Source organism: Cyrtonyx montezumae, unplaced genomic scaffold (assembly GCF_038088225.1).
Source record: "Cyrtonyx montezumae isolate F1298 unplaced genomic scaffold, pur_monq_1.0 scaffold_3, whole genome shotgun sequence".
NCBI lineage: Eukaryota > Metazoa > Chordata > Aves > Galliformes > Odontophoridae > Cyrtonyx > Cyrtonyx montezumae.
This window is the reverse complement of record NW_027072034.1, coordinates 160,815,200-160,830,302: the sequence shown is the minus strand read 5'-3', so window position 1 is coordinate 160,830,302 and position 15,103 is coordinate 160,815,200. Positions and strand designations below refer to the sequence as shown.

The following is a 15,103-nucleotide window of genomic DNA, read 5'->3' as shown; positions in this document are numbered from 1 at the left end:
GCTCACAGCCATCCTGCCTGCTAACTCGCTCGTGTCCTCCAGCTTCTGCCATTCCTCCCCTCCAGGCTCTTCCTGCAAAGAGGAAATGTGCTGTGCTGTTGCAGAGGGAAGCTCTTGCTCGAGGCTGTTCTCTTGAAGAGCACAGTTGAGGAAAATGCTGCACTGTCGTGCCTGGAAAGGAGAGGTGGTGCTGAGCAGGAGCTGACCCCTCAGGGCAGCAGCTCAGCATCACCTCCACCCCCAGAAGCTGCAGCTTTGCAAAACTCTGAGAAACGCAACGCTTTAAAAACGTTGTCCCGTGCTTATTACATTTACTGACACGATGATTAACACTGGAACAAACTGGGGGCATTTTGGGGGCTCTTCTGTAAGCTGTCGAGCATCCCAAGGGCTGGCTCCCGTGCTCTGCTCCTTGATGCAGGTGTGTGCGTGCTCTTAGTGGTGGAGATGAGGGGCAGCTGTTGCATTTGGTGCTTCCAGAGTGCTTCGCAGCTGAGCTGTCCCTTAGAAGATGAGCTGCCCCTCAAAAGAAGGGGAACAGAAAAGCCCAGAGTGTGCTGCGCGTTGTGGGCGTGCGTCACTTATAGGTTCATAGGTTCCTAAGGTTGGAAAGGACCTACAAGATCATCTAGTCCAACCATCCTCCTATCACTATCCCTACCCAACTACTACTAAATCAAATCCCTTCGCACTTCCCATTTCTCATGCCGTTGAGTAACCCCAGCTGAACTGCTCGTGCTGATTTTCTGGTTGATCCTTTCTAATTTTCTTGTTCTCTGTTGGCAAATGGCTGAATGCGTGGCTTTGGTGAGCGGCCCAGCTGGGAGAGGAGGCTGCACTTCCACCTGGATGGTGTCTGTTAAACCAGAGGCTTCCTTTGTGTCTGTGCCACGCCAGCCCCCATTGCTCAGCTTCAGGGGCAGTGAGCACTGCAGCCTCCTGGGAACAGGAAAACTGCTCAAAATCACCTCTTGCTTCTGATCACACACAGTTCTGGGGTGAAACCCCCTCCCACAGCAGTGCAAGCTGACCTTGCGAGCCGAGCTACGTGCTCACAGTGGATGTTTTGAGCTCTCCCACCTGGGATGTGTTTTCCTTGGTGCATGCTCTGCTGCCTGCCCGTCCTGCACGCTGTGTGCATGACATGCACGGGGTGCAGCTGTCTGCTGGCAGCTCCTTTTGCTGCTGGGGTGGAGCGGGATGAGCATGCTGGGCATGAAGCATGGCTGCAGTGAAACGTCGGTGAGCTTCTGTTGGGAGAGAAGAGTGAAAGTGCAGCGACTTTATCCGAGGTCCCACTTCACCGGGAAACGTTGCCAAGCAGAGATGAACATCCGTGCCCATGGGCATGGATGGGATCTTTCCTGCAGACACATTGGCCTTTGCAGTGGCTGATTGCAGCCTGAATCCCTTACGGGTCCCTCGGTGATGATAAGCATTGCACGTGGCCTCAGGAGCAGCGTGGGAGATGGGATTTCTTCCCTGGTGCTCTCCTTATACGATCCCCTGACTCAGAGTGAGCAGCATTGCAGTGTGTGCAGATGGGGGGGGGGTTCTGTTACAGGTGACCCCCAGGCAGTGATGTGTGTACAAGCGTGGTTGGTTTGCTGTCTGGGCACGATGTTAAGCTCGGTGAGCAGAAAGGAGAAGTGTTGGGGCACACAGTGGGCACGGCTGTAGGTGGCACTCCTGAGCAGAGAGCATGTCCTTCGTGAGAAGAGACACGGATCTGCTGCTGGAAGGTGGGACAGGAGCAGCAGGGATCTGACTGGGATCCTCCTTCTACCACCACACACCCCGCTGAAGGCTCTGTCCCCTCCTTTCCCCTTTAGATACCGGTGGCAGCTCTCAGGTCACCCTGCAGCCTTCCCCTCTGCAGGCTGCACAGCCCCAGCTCTCATCCTGCCCCCGTAGGAGAGCTGCTCCACCCCTGGGATCATTTTTCTGGCCCTCCTCTGGATGTGCTCCACCAGGTGTACATCCCTGCTGTGCTGAGCCCTCCCCACGTGGACACGGTGCTCCAGGTGAGGTCTCCCAGCACAGAGCAGAGAGGGGCAGATCCCCTCCCTCACCCTGATGTGATGAGATTGATGCAGCCCAGGATACGGATGGATTTCTGAGCTGTGAGGGCACGGTCCATCCTCCCACCCACCAGTGCTCCCCAGATCCTTTTCCTCAGGGTTGCCCTCCATCCTTTCATCCCCCAGTTTGTACTGGCAGTGATGCTCACAGAAATGACTTCTCCCATCAGAGATATGAACCTCTTCGACACGAACGTTTCGTTCTAGCAGCTGTTGGCTTATTTCTCCCAGTGCTAAACTTAGATTTTCTGACTGCTCCGACCTTGCCAAGCCGTGGCTTTGTGCGTGCATCCTTTCTGCAGCTCATTTTCTCTGCCCTGCTTTGGGAGAGTGCAGCAGAGTTAGCTGCAGAGGGTGTTAAAACGTGATGGGGATGCAGTGAGAACACACGGGACTGATTTTGCTGCAGGACGCGGAGAGAGCCTTTCTTGGGAAGTTCCTCCTCCAGTATACACACACTGCTTTCTAATCCTGCTTTATTTTTACTTCTTTATGGCAGTTCTGCTCCAGGAGAGGAGGAGGAGGAACGCACCTTCCTCCCTGGTGGAATTTAAGCCCCATTCATTGACTCTTTAACGTGACCTTGGCTTCTCCCCACACAGCGATGCAGGCTGCATGGTTATTGATAAGCTGACCATCACGGACATGGGGACGACCAAAGCATCCAAACCACTCAACAACTTGGCCCAGCACCCAGAGGAGCACCAGAACACGGCGCCGGTCACGGAAACGGCCACGAAAGACAGGTGAGCTGGCAAAGCCAGAGCCCCACATCACACAGCCCCAGTGACAAAGCCAGGCAGCTGGGCCCCACATCACACAGCCCCAGTGACAAAGCCAGGCAGCTGGGCTGCCCTACTGCACCTCCTGCTGGTGCTCGTGGTGTGAGGAGGGAGTTTGGGCCGGTGCTCTGAGCTTTGTGCCACCGGTCCTCTGAAGTCCTCTCCTTTCACATCTGCCCTGGGTATCAGCAGTGCTGCTGCAGGGTTTCGTGAAGGGTTTGGGAGAGGTTCTGACTTGGAGAGCCCATAGCAGGTTGAAGAAGCAGAAGTAGGAGCGGGGGGGGGTTGGCTCAGGTGCTGCTGTAGGGGAGAGTATGCAGAAAGTAAGCTTTAAGAGCAAGAGGACCCAGGGCTGCGTTTCTCTGACACCTCTCTTTGGGTTCGTCCTTAGGAAAGGAGCAGGAGGACCCAGGGCTGCGTTTCTCTGATCAATCTCTCTTTGGGTTTGTCCTTAGGAAAGAAGAAGCCTTGCCTTGTGCTGAAGCCACATTAAATGGCCCTGCTTGATGACACAGATGCAATGGGACGTGTGTGATCCAGGCCAGGCTGCTACCTGGTGATGCAATTTGTCCATTTTTTGGGGTTTTTTTTTTTTTTCCTTTTTTTTTTTTTTTCCAATTTTAATTTTATTTTTTAATAAATGCTGCATTGATGAGAGAGCTGGCGTTCAGGACCAGACACGGAGTTTCGACACCAACAATCTGTTGAAAGAAAGACACTTTGCATTGTCTACATGTAGCATTGCTCAGTGAGTCGTCACAGGAAAGATGGGGGTCTTCCCAAGCAAGCCTTCTGCCTAATTTCAGTTCCTGTCCCCTTCCCCTCTCTCCCTTGGTTTTTTTTTTTGTTGTTTTGTTTTGTATTTGGGGTTCAGACCTATTTTCTTAGTGTTATTGCACACAGTATTCAGCTTCTCTTCAGAAAGGTAGCAGGTCTAACGTTGGGACTTGGACAAGGCACAGGAGTCCCACCGTCGTGTGACCAAAGTTCCCGATGGAGCTGTCCTTGGGGCAGCATTTGCACCGCTTTTGTATAGCAATAAAGCCTTACCAGAAACATTTCACAGGAGGAAAAGATGCAAACACTTCAAACGGGACGAGGCAGGGAGGGATTTTAGTTCACTTTTTTTTTTCTTTTTCGTGGGATGGGAGGGGGAAATCGTTGACGTCGTCCCAAGCCAGAGGCCAGGTGGCTCACCTCCTGCCGCGCTGAACTGTCCGGAGAAGCAGCCAGGCCTGGTGAACTGCTCCATGCTGTGTCCAGGGGAGGCTGGCCGCTTCACTGCAGGACCTCTGCTCGCCAGCAGTTTGCTCTCTGCTGCCCGAACCGCGTGGAGTGCGCAGAGAAAAAGCAGCTCTGAGTCGGCTGGCCAAGAGGAGAAGGATGCGCCGTGCTGCTGCCGTGCAGGACCGAGGGAGTGGCACAAAGCAGCTCATCGGGTGTTGGCTGGCTTTGTTGGTTTTTTTTTTTTTCGGGGAGACTTAATGTATTTTCAAATGATTATTATGAAAAATCTTTTTTTTTTTTCCTTTTTTTTTTTTTTTTTTAAAAAGAGTTTTTAATGGATGCAGGAACAGCAACACTTTTGCACTTTGTACCTAGTGACAACGTTGGAGGATGAAATGGCCCAGGACTCCTGCTGTTTCTCCCCCCCCCCCCCCCCCCTCCCCAAATCCAAGGGGCAGGTGGTCGTGGTGAGCTCTGGGGAGGGGGAAATCGTGCAGAACAGAGCGGAGCACCGGACTGCACCTCGCCCTGCCTGGGAGCAAGGCCACTTCAAGCCAAGTGCTTGCCCCTGAAACACAGCACCCGCCACGCAGGCACAAGGACCCCCTCCTCTTAAGGACCAGCCCAGCTCCGTGCTGAGTCCCCCAGGCCTGCCTCGTGTGTAAGCTGTGTGCTGAAAGCCACCCGTCAGCGCCCGACGCCGCTTCCTTTCAGTAATCCGAGATCTAAGCTGGGAAAATGATTCACTTTGGAATAAAAAAAAACAAAACAAAAAAAAAAAAAGAGCATGAAGCTCCACGTGTAGGTAGCCGCATCACTTCTTTCCCGATGTGTTCTCGCTCGTGCATAACGAGAGACTTTGACCCTGTGAGTATGACAAGCACCTCGCTCTGATCGGTTACGAGCAAAGGCATCCAAGCCGGATTCCAGGCTCCCAGGAGGAACGAAAAACCTCTTATTTTTAACTGTGATCCGTATGTCGTGCACATGAGATTTCTGGCACCGTGTGGAGAGGTGGGTGTGGGTGTTGGGGGAGGGGGAGAGGAGCACTGTGCTCTGCTGGGTCGGGGTCCCCCATCACGAGGCTGTCATGTGCCCACGGGTCACTCCTTTCCATTTTTGCTCTCTGAGGGTTCGGTTACAGAGCTGGAGATGATGATGATGATGATGATGATGAAGTGGAGGAGAGCTCGGGTTGTGTGCTGCTGATGGCTGGGGCTCCTCGCAGCTGCAGTGGCACAGTGCTGTTGTTCTGGAGCTCTCCCCCTTCCCTCCTCGTAAATGAAGAGAGAGAATATGAAGATGCTTTGTGCTCGAAGGAGAGCTGTGCTTTGTTCCCCTGCTTGCTCCTTACGAGACCCGTCCCACTCCTCGCTGGGATTTTCAGAAGTGATGACCGCTTTGGGGTCCCTCGTTGGCAGCGTGTTTCATGAAGTCTCAATTCCCAGACGATTGGTGCTGGAGATTTTCTGAAAACCAAGCTGGGGCGTTTTTGAACCCCCAAAAACGATCCTGTGGGACGTCGTCGGTCAAAGCTGCTCCCTGCAGTGGGGCTCGGTCCCATAACCTCCAGGCACCGACAGTGGTTCTGACATCACAGCTCTGCCCCATTGTCCCTGCGTGCTCTGCTGCGGGGCCGTGTTCGGGTGCAGAGCAGCCCTGGCTGTCCCACATTGGGGCATTTTGGGGGGCATTTCGTGAGTGATTTCTCACTGCTCCCAGAGGACGGTCCTCCTCATAGACCCAGAGGTGGACAGCATCCCCTCCCCTGGCTCAGCTGATGTTGGAGCTAAACCAGGCACCGTGAGGACCGGCTGAGCCCATGAGAAAAGCCTCCCCACCTGCTCTGCTTGGTCAGGAAACGCTCAGCCCTGCCCTTCCTCCTCTACGAGAGGAATCTGTCCCTCTCAAACTGCACCCGGCAGGAGTGTGTGAATCTGGATTGAGAGCCCAGGTGGGATGGTCCATGAAGCAAGGTGGAGGCGTGTGGTTGCGCTTGGCTTCACCCATCTCCCGTCGCCGTTTTCCTACGGAGACGTTGAACGTCCCGCTTCTTTTCTTGAGCTGTAGGTTAGCTGATGTCAGGCAGTGCCTTAGCTCAGCTCTGAGAGTCGTGCGCCGTTTCGTGAGCACCTCCAGAAACGCACAAGACACAATTTTCGGTCCTTGTCCATTCCGACGTGGCTCAAGTTTTCTGGTGGCAGGGAGTGAGAAGGCGACCTCGGAGTGATGGATCCCCTCCGTGGCATCTGATGGCACGGCCCCAGGAGCAGCATTTGCTACGTACTGCATTCCTAGAAACCTGACAGATGGAAGCAGGGAAAATAAGCAGCTGGGCCCCGACGTGTTTGCTTATCTCACCCAGAGCCCACTGAGCTCGCTACTGGAAGGGCATTACGTCAGACGTGGGGTGGGATATCCCAGGTGGAGCCACACTGCTTCCCTGGAGCCCTTGGTGGCTCCTAGTGGCTCCCAGTCGCGCCCAGTGGCCCCCAGTAGCTCTTGGTGGCTCTCAATGGCTCTCAGTGGCTCTCATTTGCTCTCAGTGGCTCCTGATGGCTCTTGGTGGCTCTCAGTGGCCCCCAATAGCTCTTGGTGGCTCTCAGTGGCCCCCAATAGCTCTTAGTGGTTCTCAGTTGCTCTCAGTGGTTTCCAATGGCTCTCAGTGGCTCTCATTTGTTCTCAGTGGCTCCTGATGGCTCTTGGTGGCTCTCAGTGGCCTCCAATAGCTCTTGGTGGCTCTCAGTGGTTCCCAATGGCTCTCAGTGGCTCTCATTTGCTCTCAGTGGCTCCTGATGGCTCTTGGTGGCTCTCAGTGGCTCTCAGTGGCTCTCATTTGCTCTCAGTGGCTCCTGATGGCTCTTGGTGGCTCTCAGTTGCTCTCAGTAGCCCCCAATAGCTCTTGGTGGCTCTCAGTGGTTCTGAGTGGCTCTCAATTGCTCCCATGGCTCTCAGTGGTTCCCTATGGCTCTTTTTGGCTCTCAGCTGCTCCAGTGGCTCCCATTGCTGCTCCATAGCTGTCAGTGGCTCTTGGTGGCTCTCTATTGCTCTCAGTGGCTCTCACTCACTCTCAGTGGCTTCCAGTGGTCCCCTGTAGCTCTTGATGACTCTCAGTGACTCTCAGTTGCTCCCAGTGTCTTCCAGAGGCCCGTAGAGGTTCTCAATTGCTCTGTGGCCCCCAATGGCTCTCACTTGCTCTCAGTGGCTCCTGATGGATCTTGGTGGCTCTCAATTGCTCTCAGTGGCTCCCAAGGCCACCCCATAGCACTCAGTGACTCTCAGTTTCTCTCAGTGGCTTCCAGTGGCTCTCAGTAGCTCTCAATTGCTCTCAGTAGCTCTCAGTGACTCTCAGTTGCTCTCGGTGGCTCCTGGTGGCTCTTGATTGTTCCCAGTTGCTCCCAGTGGCTTCCAGTGGTCCCCTGCAGCTCTTGATGGCTCCAGTGACTCTCAATTGCTCTCAGTGACTCTCAGTGGCTCCTGGTGGCTCCTGGTGGCTCTCAGTGGCTCCTGGTGGCTCTTGGTGGCTCTTGGTGGCTCTCAGTGACTCTCGGTGGCTCCTGGTGGCTCTTGGTGGCTCTCAGGGGCTCTCAGTGGCTCCCAGTGGCCCCCCAATAGCTCTCGGTGGCTCCCAGTGGCTCCCAGTGACATAGGGCCAGTCCTCACAGAGCTGGCACGCTGCTGACAGTGCTGATGTTGCTCCATTTGCCTTAAGGTGCACTGACGGAGCAGCGCTGGGAATCCCTCACCCTTGTTCCCAAAGCGGGTGACAGAAAACCATTAATTACCTCACGGGATCCTTTTACATCAACAAATTGCAGTTCCCAGTGCCTTACAGCTGCCCCGAGTCCAGCAGGAGGTACTGGGGTTCATCGTGCTCTTCTCTGCCTCCCTCCCCAGCAGTCACCCCATCCCCATGTCCTTGGGGTGCTCACATCACCCCCATGTCCCCAGGATGTTCACCCCATCACCCGTTCTGGGGCGCTCACCCCGTCCCCGTGCCCCACGTTGCCCCACTCTGTGCCCCCCGTGGAGGTGATGGGCACTGAGATCCCATCTCCCGGGGGCCAGCAGAGCTCGGCTGTGCTGGGATGGAGCTCCATGATGGGACGGGACTGGGATGGAGAGGAGCTCTGTACTGGGATGGAGAGGAGCTCTGTACTGGGATGGAGAGGAGCTCTGTACTGGGATGGAGCTGTGCTGGGATGGAGCTCTGTACTGGGATGAGGCTCTGTACTGGGATAGGGCTGTACTGGGATGGAGCTCCGTGAGGTGCTCTGTACTGGGGTAGAACTAGGATGGGACAGAGCCATACTGGGATGGGATAGGGCTGAGATGGGAGAGAACTGTGCTGGGATGGATCAGAACCATACTGGGGTGGGATGGAGCCGTACTGGGATGGGATGGAGCTGTGCTGGGATGGGATGGGATGGAGCTGTGCTGGGATGGGATGGGATGGAGCTGTACTGGGATGGGATGGAGCCGTACTGGGATGGGATGGAGCCATGCTGGGATGGATCAGAGCCATACTGGGGTGGGATGGAGCTGTGCTGGGATGGGATGGAGCTGTGCTGGGCTGGGATGGGATGGAGCTGTACTGGGATGGGATGGAGCCATGCTGGGATGGATCAGAGCCATACTGGGATGGGATGGAGCTGTACTGGGATGGGATGGAGCTGTACTGGGATGGGATGGAGCCGTGCTGGGATGGATGAGAGCCATACTGGGATGGGATGGGGCTGTACTGGGATGGGATGGAGCCGTGCTGGGATGGGATGGAGCCATACTGGGATGGGATGGAGCTGTACTGGGATGGGATGGAGCCATACTGGGATGGGATGGAGCTGTACTGGGATGGATCAGAGCCATACTGGGATGGGATGGAGCTGTACTGGGATGGGATGGAGCCGTGCTGGGATGGATCAGAGCCATACTGGGATGGGATGGAGCTGTACTGGGATGGAATGGAGCCATGCTGGGCTGTAGCTCAGTGCTGTGCATGGAGATGCAGGAATGGGGATGGTGGTGCTGGGGGGTCACTCATGGCCATGTTCACGTGTGGGGTGGGAGGTGCCCAAATGCTTCTGTGTCTCTTAGCTCCCCCTCCCCCCAATCACCCAGCTGTGCACACAGGGACTGTGGATACGGATATAAATTCTGACTTCCTTCACCTCAGCGCTGTTTTTCTGTTTCTGTCTTCACCTTTTGTACCCGATCCGGGTTTGGGCAGCATCTGGAATCCCAATGTGTGTGTGCGTGTGTGTGTGTGTGTGTGTGTGTGTGCGTGTGTGTGTGAGGGAGCTCCACCCGCAGCCATCTCCCTGCCAGGACCCGAATTGCTGCATTCACTCAGAGTGACCCCAAAGGATCGCCCGAGGGAACCTGGGACTGCCGACCCCATGGGGCACGGGGCCACAGCTGCTCCTCCCGGGGCAGCGATGGTGTTGGCCCTATATCGGTCCCATTGTTGACCCCACAGGGGTCGTGGTGTCCCAGCGGAGCTCCCCGAGGACCCCAACCTCCCTTCACCTTCCTCCTCCTCTCCTCAAACCGAAAGGAGGTGCACTCTGCACAGCAATAATCACTGCCCAGAGGGAGTCCTGAGGTGGGGGGGGGGAGGGGAGGGGAGGAGGGGGGGTTGGCCGAGTGTCCCCCACCCCCCCCTCCCCCACAGTGGGGGAGGGGTCGAGGACATAGAGGAGCCTTTTTCCCACGTTACACCACCGACCGCCTTTTCTCCCTCCAATGGGCGCAGTGGGGGCTCAGCTCAACCCCCCCCCCCCCCCCACCTCCCCTCCCCCCCCCCTTTATCCCCACTGGGCGCTCACCGACGTTATTTCTGATGATGATTTCTTTTTTCTTTCCTTTTTTATTAAACTCCGTTAGTCTTTTTTTTTTTTCTTTTTTTTTTTTTCTCTTTTATAGAATAACCTTTTTTTCCTCTAGGCACAAATACAATACAAGGACTCTGTATCAGTTTGACACAATGTACAGAAACTTCAATAATCTACAACTGCTCCGGTACGTTACAAAACCTCCGTGTGTGTGACACCACCAGCTACCACCCCTCCCCCACCCCCCCCCACCCCCACCCCCCCCCGCCCCCCACGGCCATCGTGGGACGAGAAAACAAAGGGAAAAAGGGGCTGGGGGGGGCGCCGGGGGATGGGAGCCGAGTTGGGGGGAGGGGAAGGGGGGGGAGACCCGGGCATGGGGGGGGAGGGGGGGGGTTAAGACTGTACAAAGAGCTCTGCACTGAAATAAAACATTGTACTCTTAAAAACGAGAAGGGTGGAGGAGGCGGCCGAGCTGCGGGGGGGGTGGGGGGCGGCCCTGGGGGGGGGGGATGAGCTGACCTCACCCCCCCCCCTTCCCTTCCCCCAGTCCATCCCCACCACGCTTATGCTGTGGGTGTGGGGGGGGGGGGTGAGGTGCTGCAGGGTTTTGTACCGAGAACCCCCCCCCCCCCCCCCCCCGTGCACTGACACTGGGGGGGGGTGGGGGGGGCACCCGCAGCGCTGGGGCACAAACTGGAGGCCGGGACCCCCCCTCCCCCATCCCACCTTTCCCCAGCGCTGCGGGGCCACGACCTGAGCACAGCCCCCGTGGGGTGTGGGGTGCGTATGTATGGGGGGGGGGGGGAGGGGGAGGGGGGGGAGCTCGGGGACGGGACCCCCGCGGTGCCGCTCTCTCCCTCTCTGCGTCATCGCCCGACACCGCCGCAGCTCGGCCGGATCCCCCCCCCCCCCCCCATCCCCCCTTACAACCCCCGGGTGGTGGGGAGGGGGCAGGGAAGGAGTTGGGGGAGGGCCGACGCTGCGATGGATGCTCATGCAGGCGTGGGGACGGCAGCCGGGCAGCACCGCTGGGAGAACGGATGGGGTGGGGGATGGGGTGGGGGATGGGGAGGGGGGGGGGGATGGGGTGGGTGGTGGGGGATGGGGTGAGGGGGGGGGGGGGGGGTAAGCACTGGGCTCAGCCGGGCAGAGCGGGGCCGGGCCCCCCGCAGCCCGCAGCTTCAACGCGGCACAGTTCGCCACTACCACAGCCGTGCTGTGTGGGGAGGGTCCATCTCCTCCTCCTCCTCCTCCTCCTCTTCCTCCTCCTCCTCCTCCTCATCCTCCTCCTCCTCCTCCTCTGCAGCCGCAGCCCACGGCTCCGGGCCGAGCGCTGCTCCTCGTGTCGTCGCGCGGGGGCGCGGGTGATGATGACACCACTGAGTGCGTGCGTGGGGGGGGGGGAGGGGGGGGTGTGTGTGGGGGGGGGGGTGTGGATCGGGGCTCCCTGAGCCGCTCCTCAGGCGTCCGACAAACAGCTCTGGATGCGGTCGATCCACTGCTGGGCCAACTGCACGTCCTGGGCGCAGAAATTGTAAACGCGTTTCGTCGTCTTCAGCTGAGGAGGAGGAGGAGGAGGAGGAGAGGTGAGCGGGCCCGGTGGGCGATGCTGAGCCCCTCCCCCCCCCCCCCCCCCCCTACCTCCCCTCCCTTTTCCCCTCCCCCACCCCGTGGCACACTCACGTCGAAGAAGGCTTTCTCGTCCACCGTTTTCGGGGCCCCCATGGTGGGGGTACCGGGCGTGATGGACTCCACCTCGGCCAGGTCAATGACGCCTTTGCACTCCGTGTCCATCCGGCTGTCGTAGTACCGCAGCTGGGGAGAGCCCCCCCCCCCCCCCCACCACCACCACCAGCGCTCAGCATCCGGGGATGGAGGACCCCAGGGCCATCATCCCCCCCCACCCCCCCCTCCCCTTTTTCCATCAGTACCTGATGCTTGGTTTTATCCAGCACAAACCAGCGTGGCTTCCAGGGCTTCATGAAGGCTCCCTTCTTGTACAGCGATCCCTCGTAGGACCTGTGGGGCCAAGCAGTGCCTCAGCACCACCACCACGCACCCCCCCCACCCCCCTCCTCCATCCCCCACACCCACCCCCACCCCCCCCAGTGCCCCACGCCTGCCTGTTCTCGCTCTCTGACATCTGGAACTGGCTGTACAGAGTGCTGGTGCTCCTGCGGCCTCCCTGCTTCCCGCTGGACGGGGTGGACGTGCTGCTGGTGTCACTGTCCAGGCTGAGGTTGAGGGTGGAGCCCACGCCGCTCTCCTGCAGGTACACCCCCAGCGAGCGGCGGTGGTGGGACAGCCCGGAGGACATCAGCAGGGAGCTGGGGGTCTGTGGACACAGAAATGAGAGGGGGGGGAGGGGTGCGGGGTGCACCCAGCATCAGCTCCCACCCACATCCCACCCCACCCTTCCAGCAGCCCCAGCGTGGCCCCTACCCGGCTGCCCTCCTGCCGAGCCTCGGTGCGCTGGGAGGCTTTGATTTTGTCCCACGTGTCCTTCCAGCGCTCCGGGACCTGCCCCAGCTCCATCTCCAGGTTGTGCAGGTCCTGCAAGGGGGAAAAGTCAGGCATCAGTATAGGTTGTCATCATCCTGGAGGGCATGACCCAAGCCAGGGGGCATCACGGAGCCACTGAATTATGGAACCGCAGAACGATGGGGTTGGTAAGGTCCTTAAAGATCATGGCATGGCTTGGGTCGGGTTGGAAGGGTCCTTACAGATCACAGAGCCATAGAATGGGGGGGTGGAAGTCACAGAGCCATAGAATGATGGGTTGGAAGAGTCCTTACAGATCACAGAGCCACAGAAGGTTGGGTTGGAAGGGTCCTCAAAGGCCACAGAGCCATAGAACATTGGGTTGGAAGGGTCCTCAAAGACCACAGAGCCATAGGACATTGGGTTGGAAGGGTCCTCAAAGATCACAGAGCCATAGAACATTGGGTTGGAAGGGTCCTCAAAGACCACAGAGCCATAGAACATTGGGTTGGAAGGGTCCTCAAAGATCACAGAGCCATAGAATATTGGGTTGGAAGGGTCCTCAAAGATCACAGAGCCATAGAACATTGGGTTGGAAGGGTCCTCAAAGATCACAGAGCCATAGAACGTTGGGTTGGAAGGGTCCTCAAAGATCACAGAGCCATAGAACATTGGGTTGGAAGGGTCCTCAAAGATCACAGAGCTATAGAACGTTGGGTTGGAAGGGTCCTCAAAGATCACAGAGCCATAGAACATTGGGTTGGAAGGGTCCTCAAAGACCACAGAGCCATAGAACATTGGGTTGGAAGGGTCCTCAAAGACCACAGAGCCATAGAACATTGGGTTGGAAGGGTCCTCAAAGATCACAGAGCCATAGAACGTTGGGTTGGAAGGGTCCTCAAAGATCACAGAGCCATAGAACATTGGGTTGGAAGGGTCCTCAAAGATCACAGAGCTATAGAACGTTGGGTTGGAAGGGTCCTCAAAGATCACAGAGCCATAGAACATTGGGTTGGAAGGGTCCTCACAGATCACAGAGCCATAGAACGTTGGGTTGGAAGGGTCCTCAAAGATCACAGAGCCATACAACATTGGGTTGGAAGGGTCCTCAAAGACCACAGAGCCATAGAACATTGGGTTGGAAGGGTCCTCACAGATCACAGAGCCACAGAATCCCAAAACGATCTGGGAGGGACCTCAAAGCCTCCTCCCAAGCCCCCACCGTCACCGTGGGGTTGCTCCCCCCCCCCCAGAGCCCTCTCCCCTCAGCCCATCGGGTCCCAGCTCACCTCCAGCAGCTTGGAGATGGCGTCGGGCTCCATGCGGCTGCGGTTGTCGTAGCAGGGCCAGATGATTTTGCGCTTGGTCTGCGGCGCGCTGGTGTCCTGCCTGTCTGCCTCCTCCACGTGCTCGGGCTGCCCCTGCACCAGCTCCCAGTCGTAGGAGGGGCCCTCGGAGAGGGTCTCCTCCGTGTAGTAGTCCCACACCTTCAGGTTGGAGATGTTGCTGTAGGGCCGCAGCACCTAGGGGACAGCCAGCGTTAATGGTGGTGGTTTTCCCTCCCAGCGCTGGACTTCTCGGCCCAGTGTTGGAATTTCATCCCTGAATGTGAAGATTCCCCCAGCAGCTAAAGCTACTGAGAGGCACTGAATGCTTTGGTGGGCCACTGGGAGTCAGTGAGGGCCACTGGGAGCCACTGGAAGACACTGAGAGCAATGGAGAGCCACTGGAAGCTACTGAAAGTCAGTGAGAGCCTCTGACAGCTACAGGGCACCACTGGAAAACACTGAGAGCAACTGAAAGCCACCAAGAGCCATCAGGAACCACTGACAGCCACTGAGAGCAAATGAGAGCCACCAAGAGCCATTACGGAGCCACTGGGAACCACTGACAGCCACTGGGGTCCACGGAGAGCCACTGAGAGCTATGGGAGGGCACTGGGAGCCACTGAGAGCAACTGAGAGCCATCAAGAGCCATTACGGAGCCACTGAGAGCCACCAAGAGCCATCATGGAGCCACTGAGAGCCACTGGGAGCAATTGAGAGCCACTGGGAACCACTGGGGTCCACTGAGAGCCACTGAGAGCTATGGGAGGGCACTGAGAGCCACCAAGAGCCCATTGGGAGCAATAGAGAGCCACCAAGAGCTACTGGGGGCCACTGAGTGATCGAGAGCCACTGGGGCTGTAGGTTGTCAGCAGAGCAGCCAGAGCTGCTGCCAGCACAGGGCCCAGAGGTGTCCCCCCTCCCCAGCCCGAGGCTCCTGGCAGTGCCCTGATGCACCCCAAGCCCACAGCCAGGCCAGGCAGAGCTCTCACCTCCCCGTCCTCGGGGGCATACATGTAGTTGAAGAAGACAGGAGCTTTCTTGTTCAGCCGCTCGATGTAATCCCAGATGGATTTGTAGACCTGCTGGCACTTGCGCTCCCCCTTCTCCTCGTACAGGAGGCCTGGGGGGGTGGGGGAGGCAGAGCAAGGGGGGGGGGACATTACGTGGGGGGGGACATTACGTGGGGCAGGGCTCCAGGATGACATCCTGCACAACCCGCACGCTGCCCTCACCCAGCTCGATGCGCTCGTAGTCGGAGTCCAGCAGGAAGGTCCGGAACCGATTGGAGATGTAGTGGTAGCTGAGGAACTTCAGGTAGTACAGGCTGAACTCGAACTCCATGGGGAACTGCAGGTGGATCTGCAAGGAG

At 57.7% G+C, this 15,103-nt stretch overlaps 2 protein-coding genes across 10 annotated transcripts in view; one reads left to right on the top strand and one right to left on the bottom strand.

Annotated features, from left to right (window-relative positions):
- PPP6R2 (protein phosphatase 6 regulatory subunit 2) overlaps nt 1-3,520 on the top strand; it is a 58,917-nt gene extending 55,397 nt beyond the window's left edge. For all 3 annotated transcript variants that reach the window (XM_065743856.1, XM_065743854.1, XM_065743857.1), the window contains 2 exons: nt 2,684-2,827; nt 3,319-3,520. In XM_065743856.1, coding sequence (XP_065599928.1) covers nt 2,684-2,827; nt 3,319-3,370 — 196 coding nt within the window. In that variant the 3' untranslated portion in view covers nt 3,371-3,520. The remainder of the gene's footprint in view (nt 1-2,683; nt 2,828-3,318) is intronic.
- A 7,844-nt stretch (nt 3,521-11,364) lies between these two features.
- SBF1 (SET binding factor 1) overlaps nt 11,365-15,103 on the bottom strand; it is a 52,016-nt gene continuing 48,277 nt past the window's right edge. For all 7 annotated transcript variants that reach the window (XM_065743847.1, XM_065743849.1, XM_065743850.1 and 4 more), the window contains 8 exons: nt 14,967-15,093; nt 14,724-14,854; nt 13,695-13,928; nt 12,367-12,477; nt 12,048-12,259; nt 11,856-11,943; nt 11,608-11,739; nt 11,365-11,482 (listed from right to left, as the gene is read on the bottom strand). In XM_065743847.1, coding sequence (XP_065599919.1) covers nt 11,384-11,482; nt 11,608-11,739; nt 11,856-11,943; nt 12,048-12,259; nt 12,367-12,477; nt 13,695-13,928; nt 14,724-14,854; nt 14,967-15,093 — 1,134 coding nt within the window. In that variant the 3' untranslated portion in view covers nt 11,365-11,383. The remainder of the gene's footprint in view (nt 11,483-11,607; nt 11,740-11,855; nt 11,944-12,047; nt 12,260-12,366; nt 12,478-13,694; nt 13,929-14,723; nt 14,855-14,966; nt 15,094-15,103) is intronic.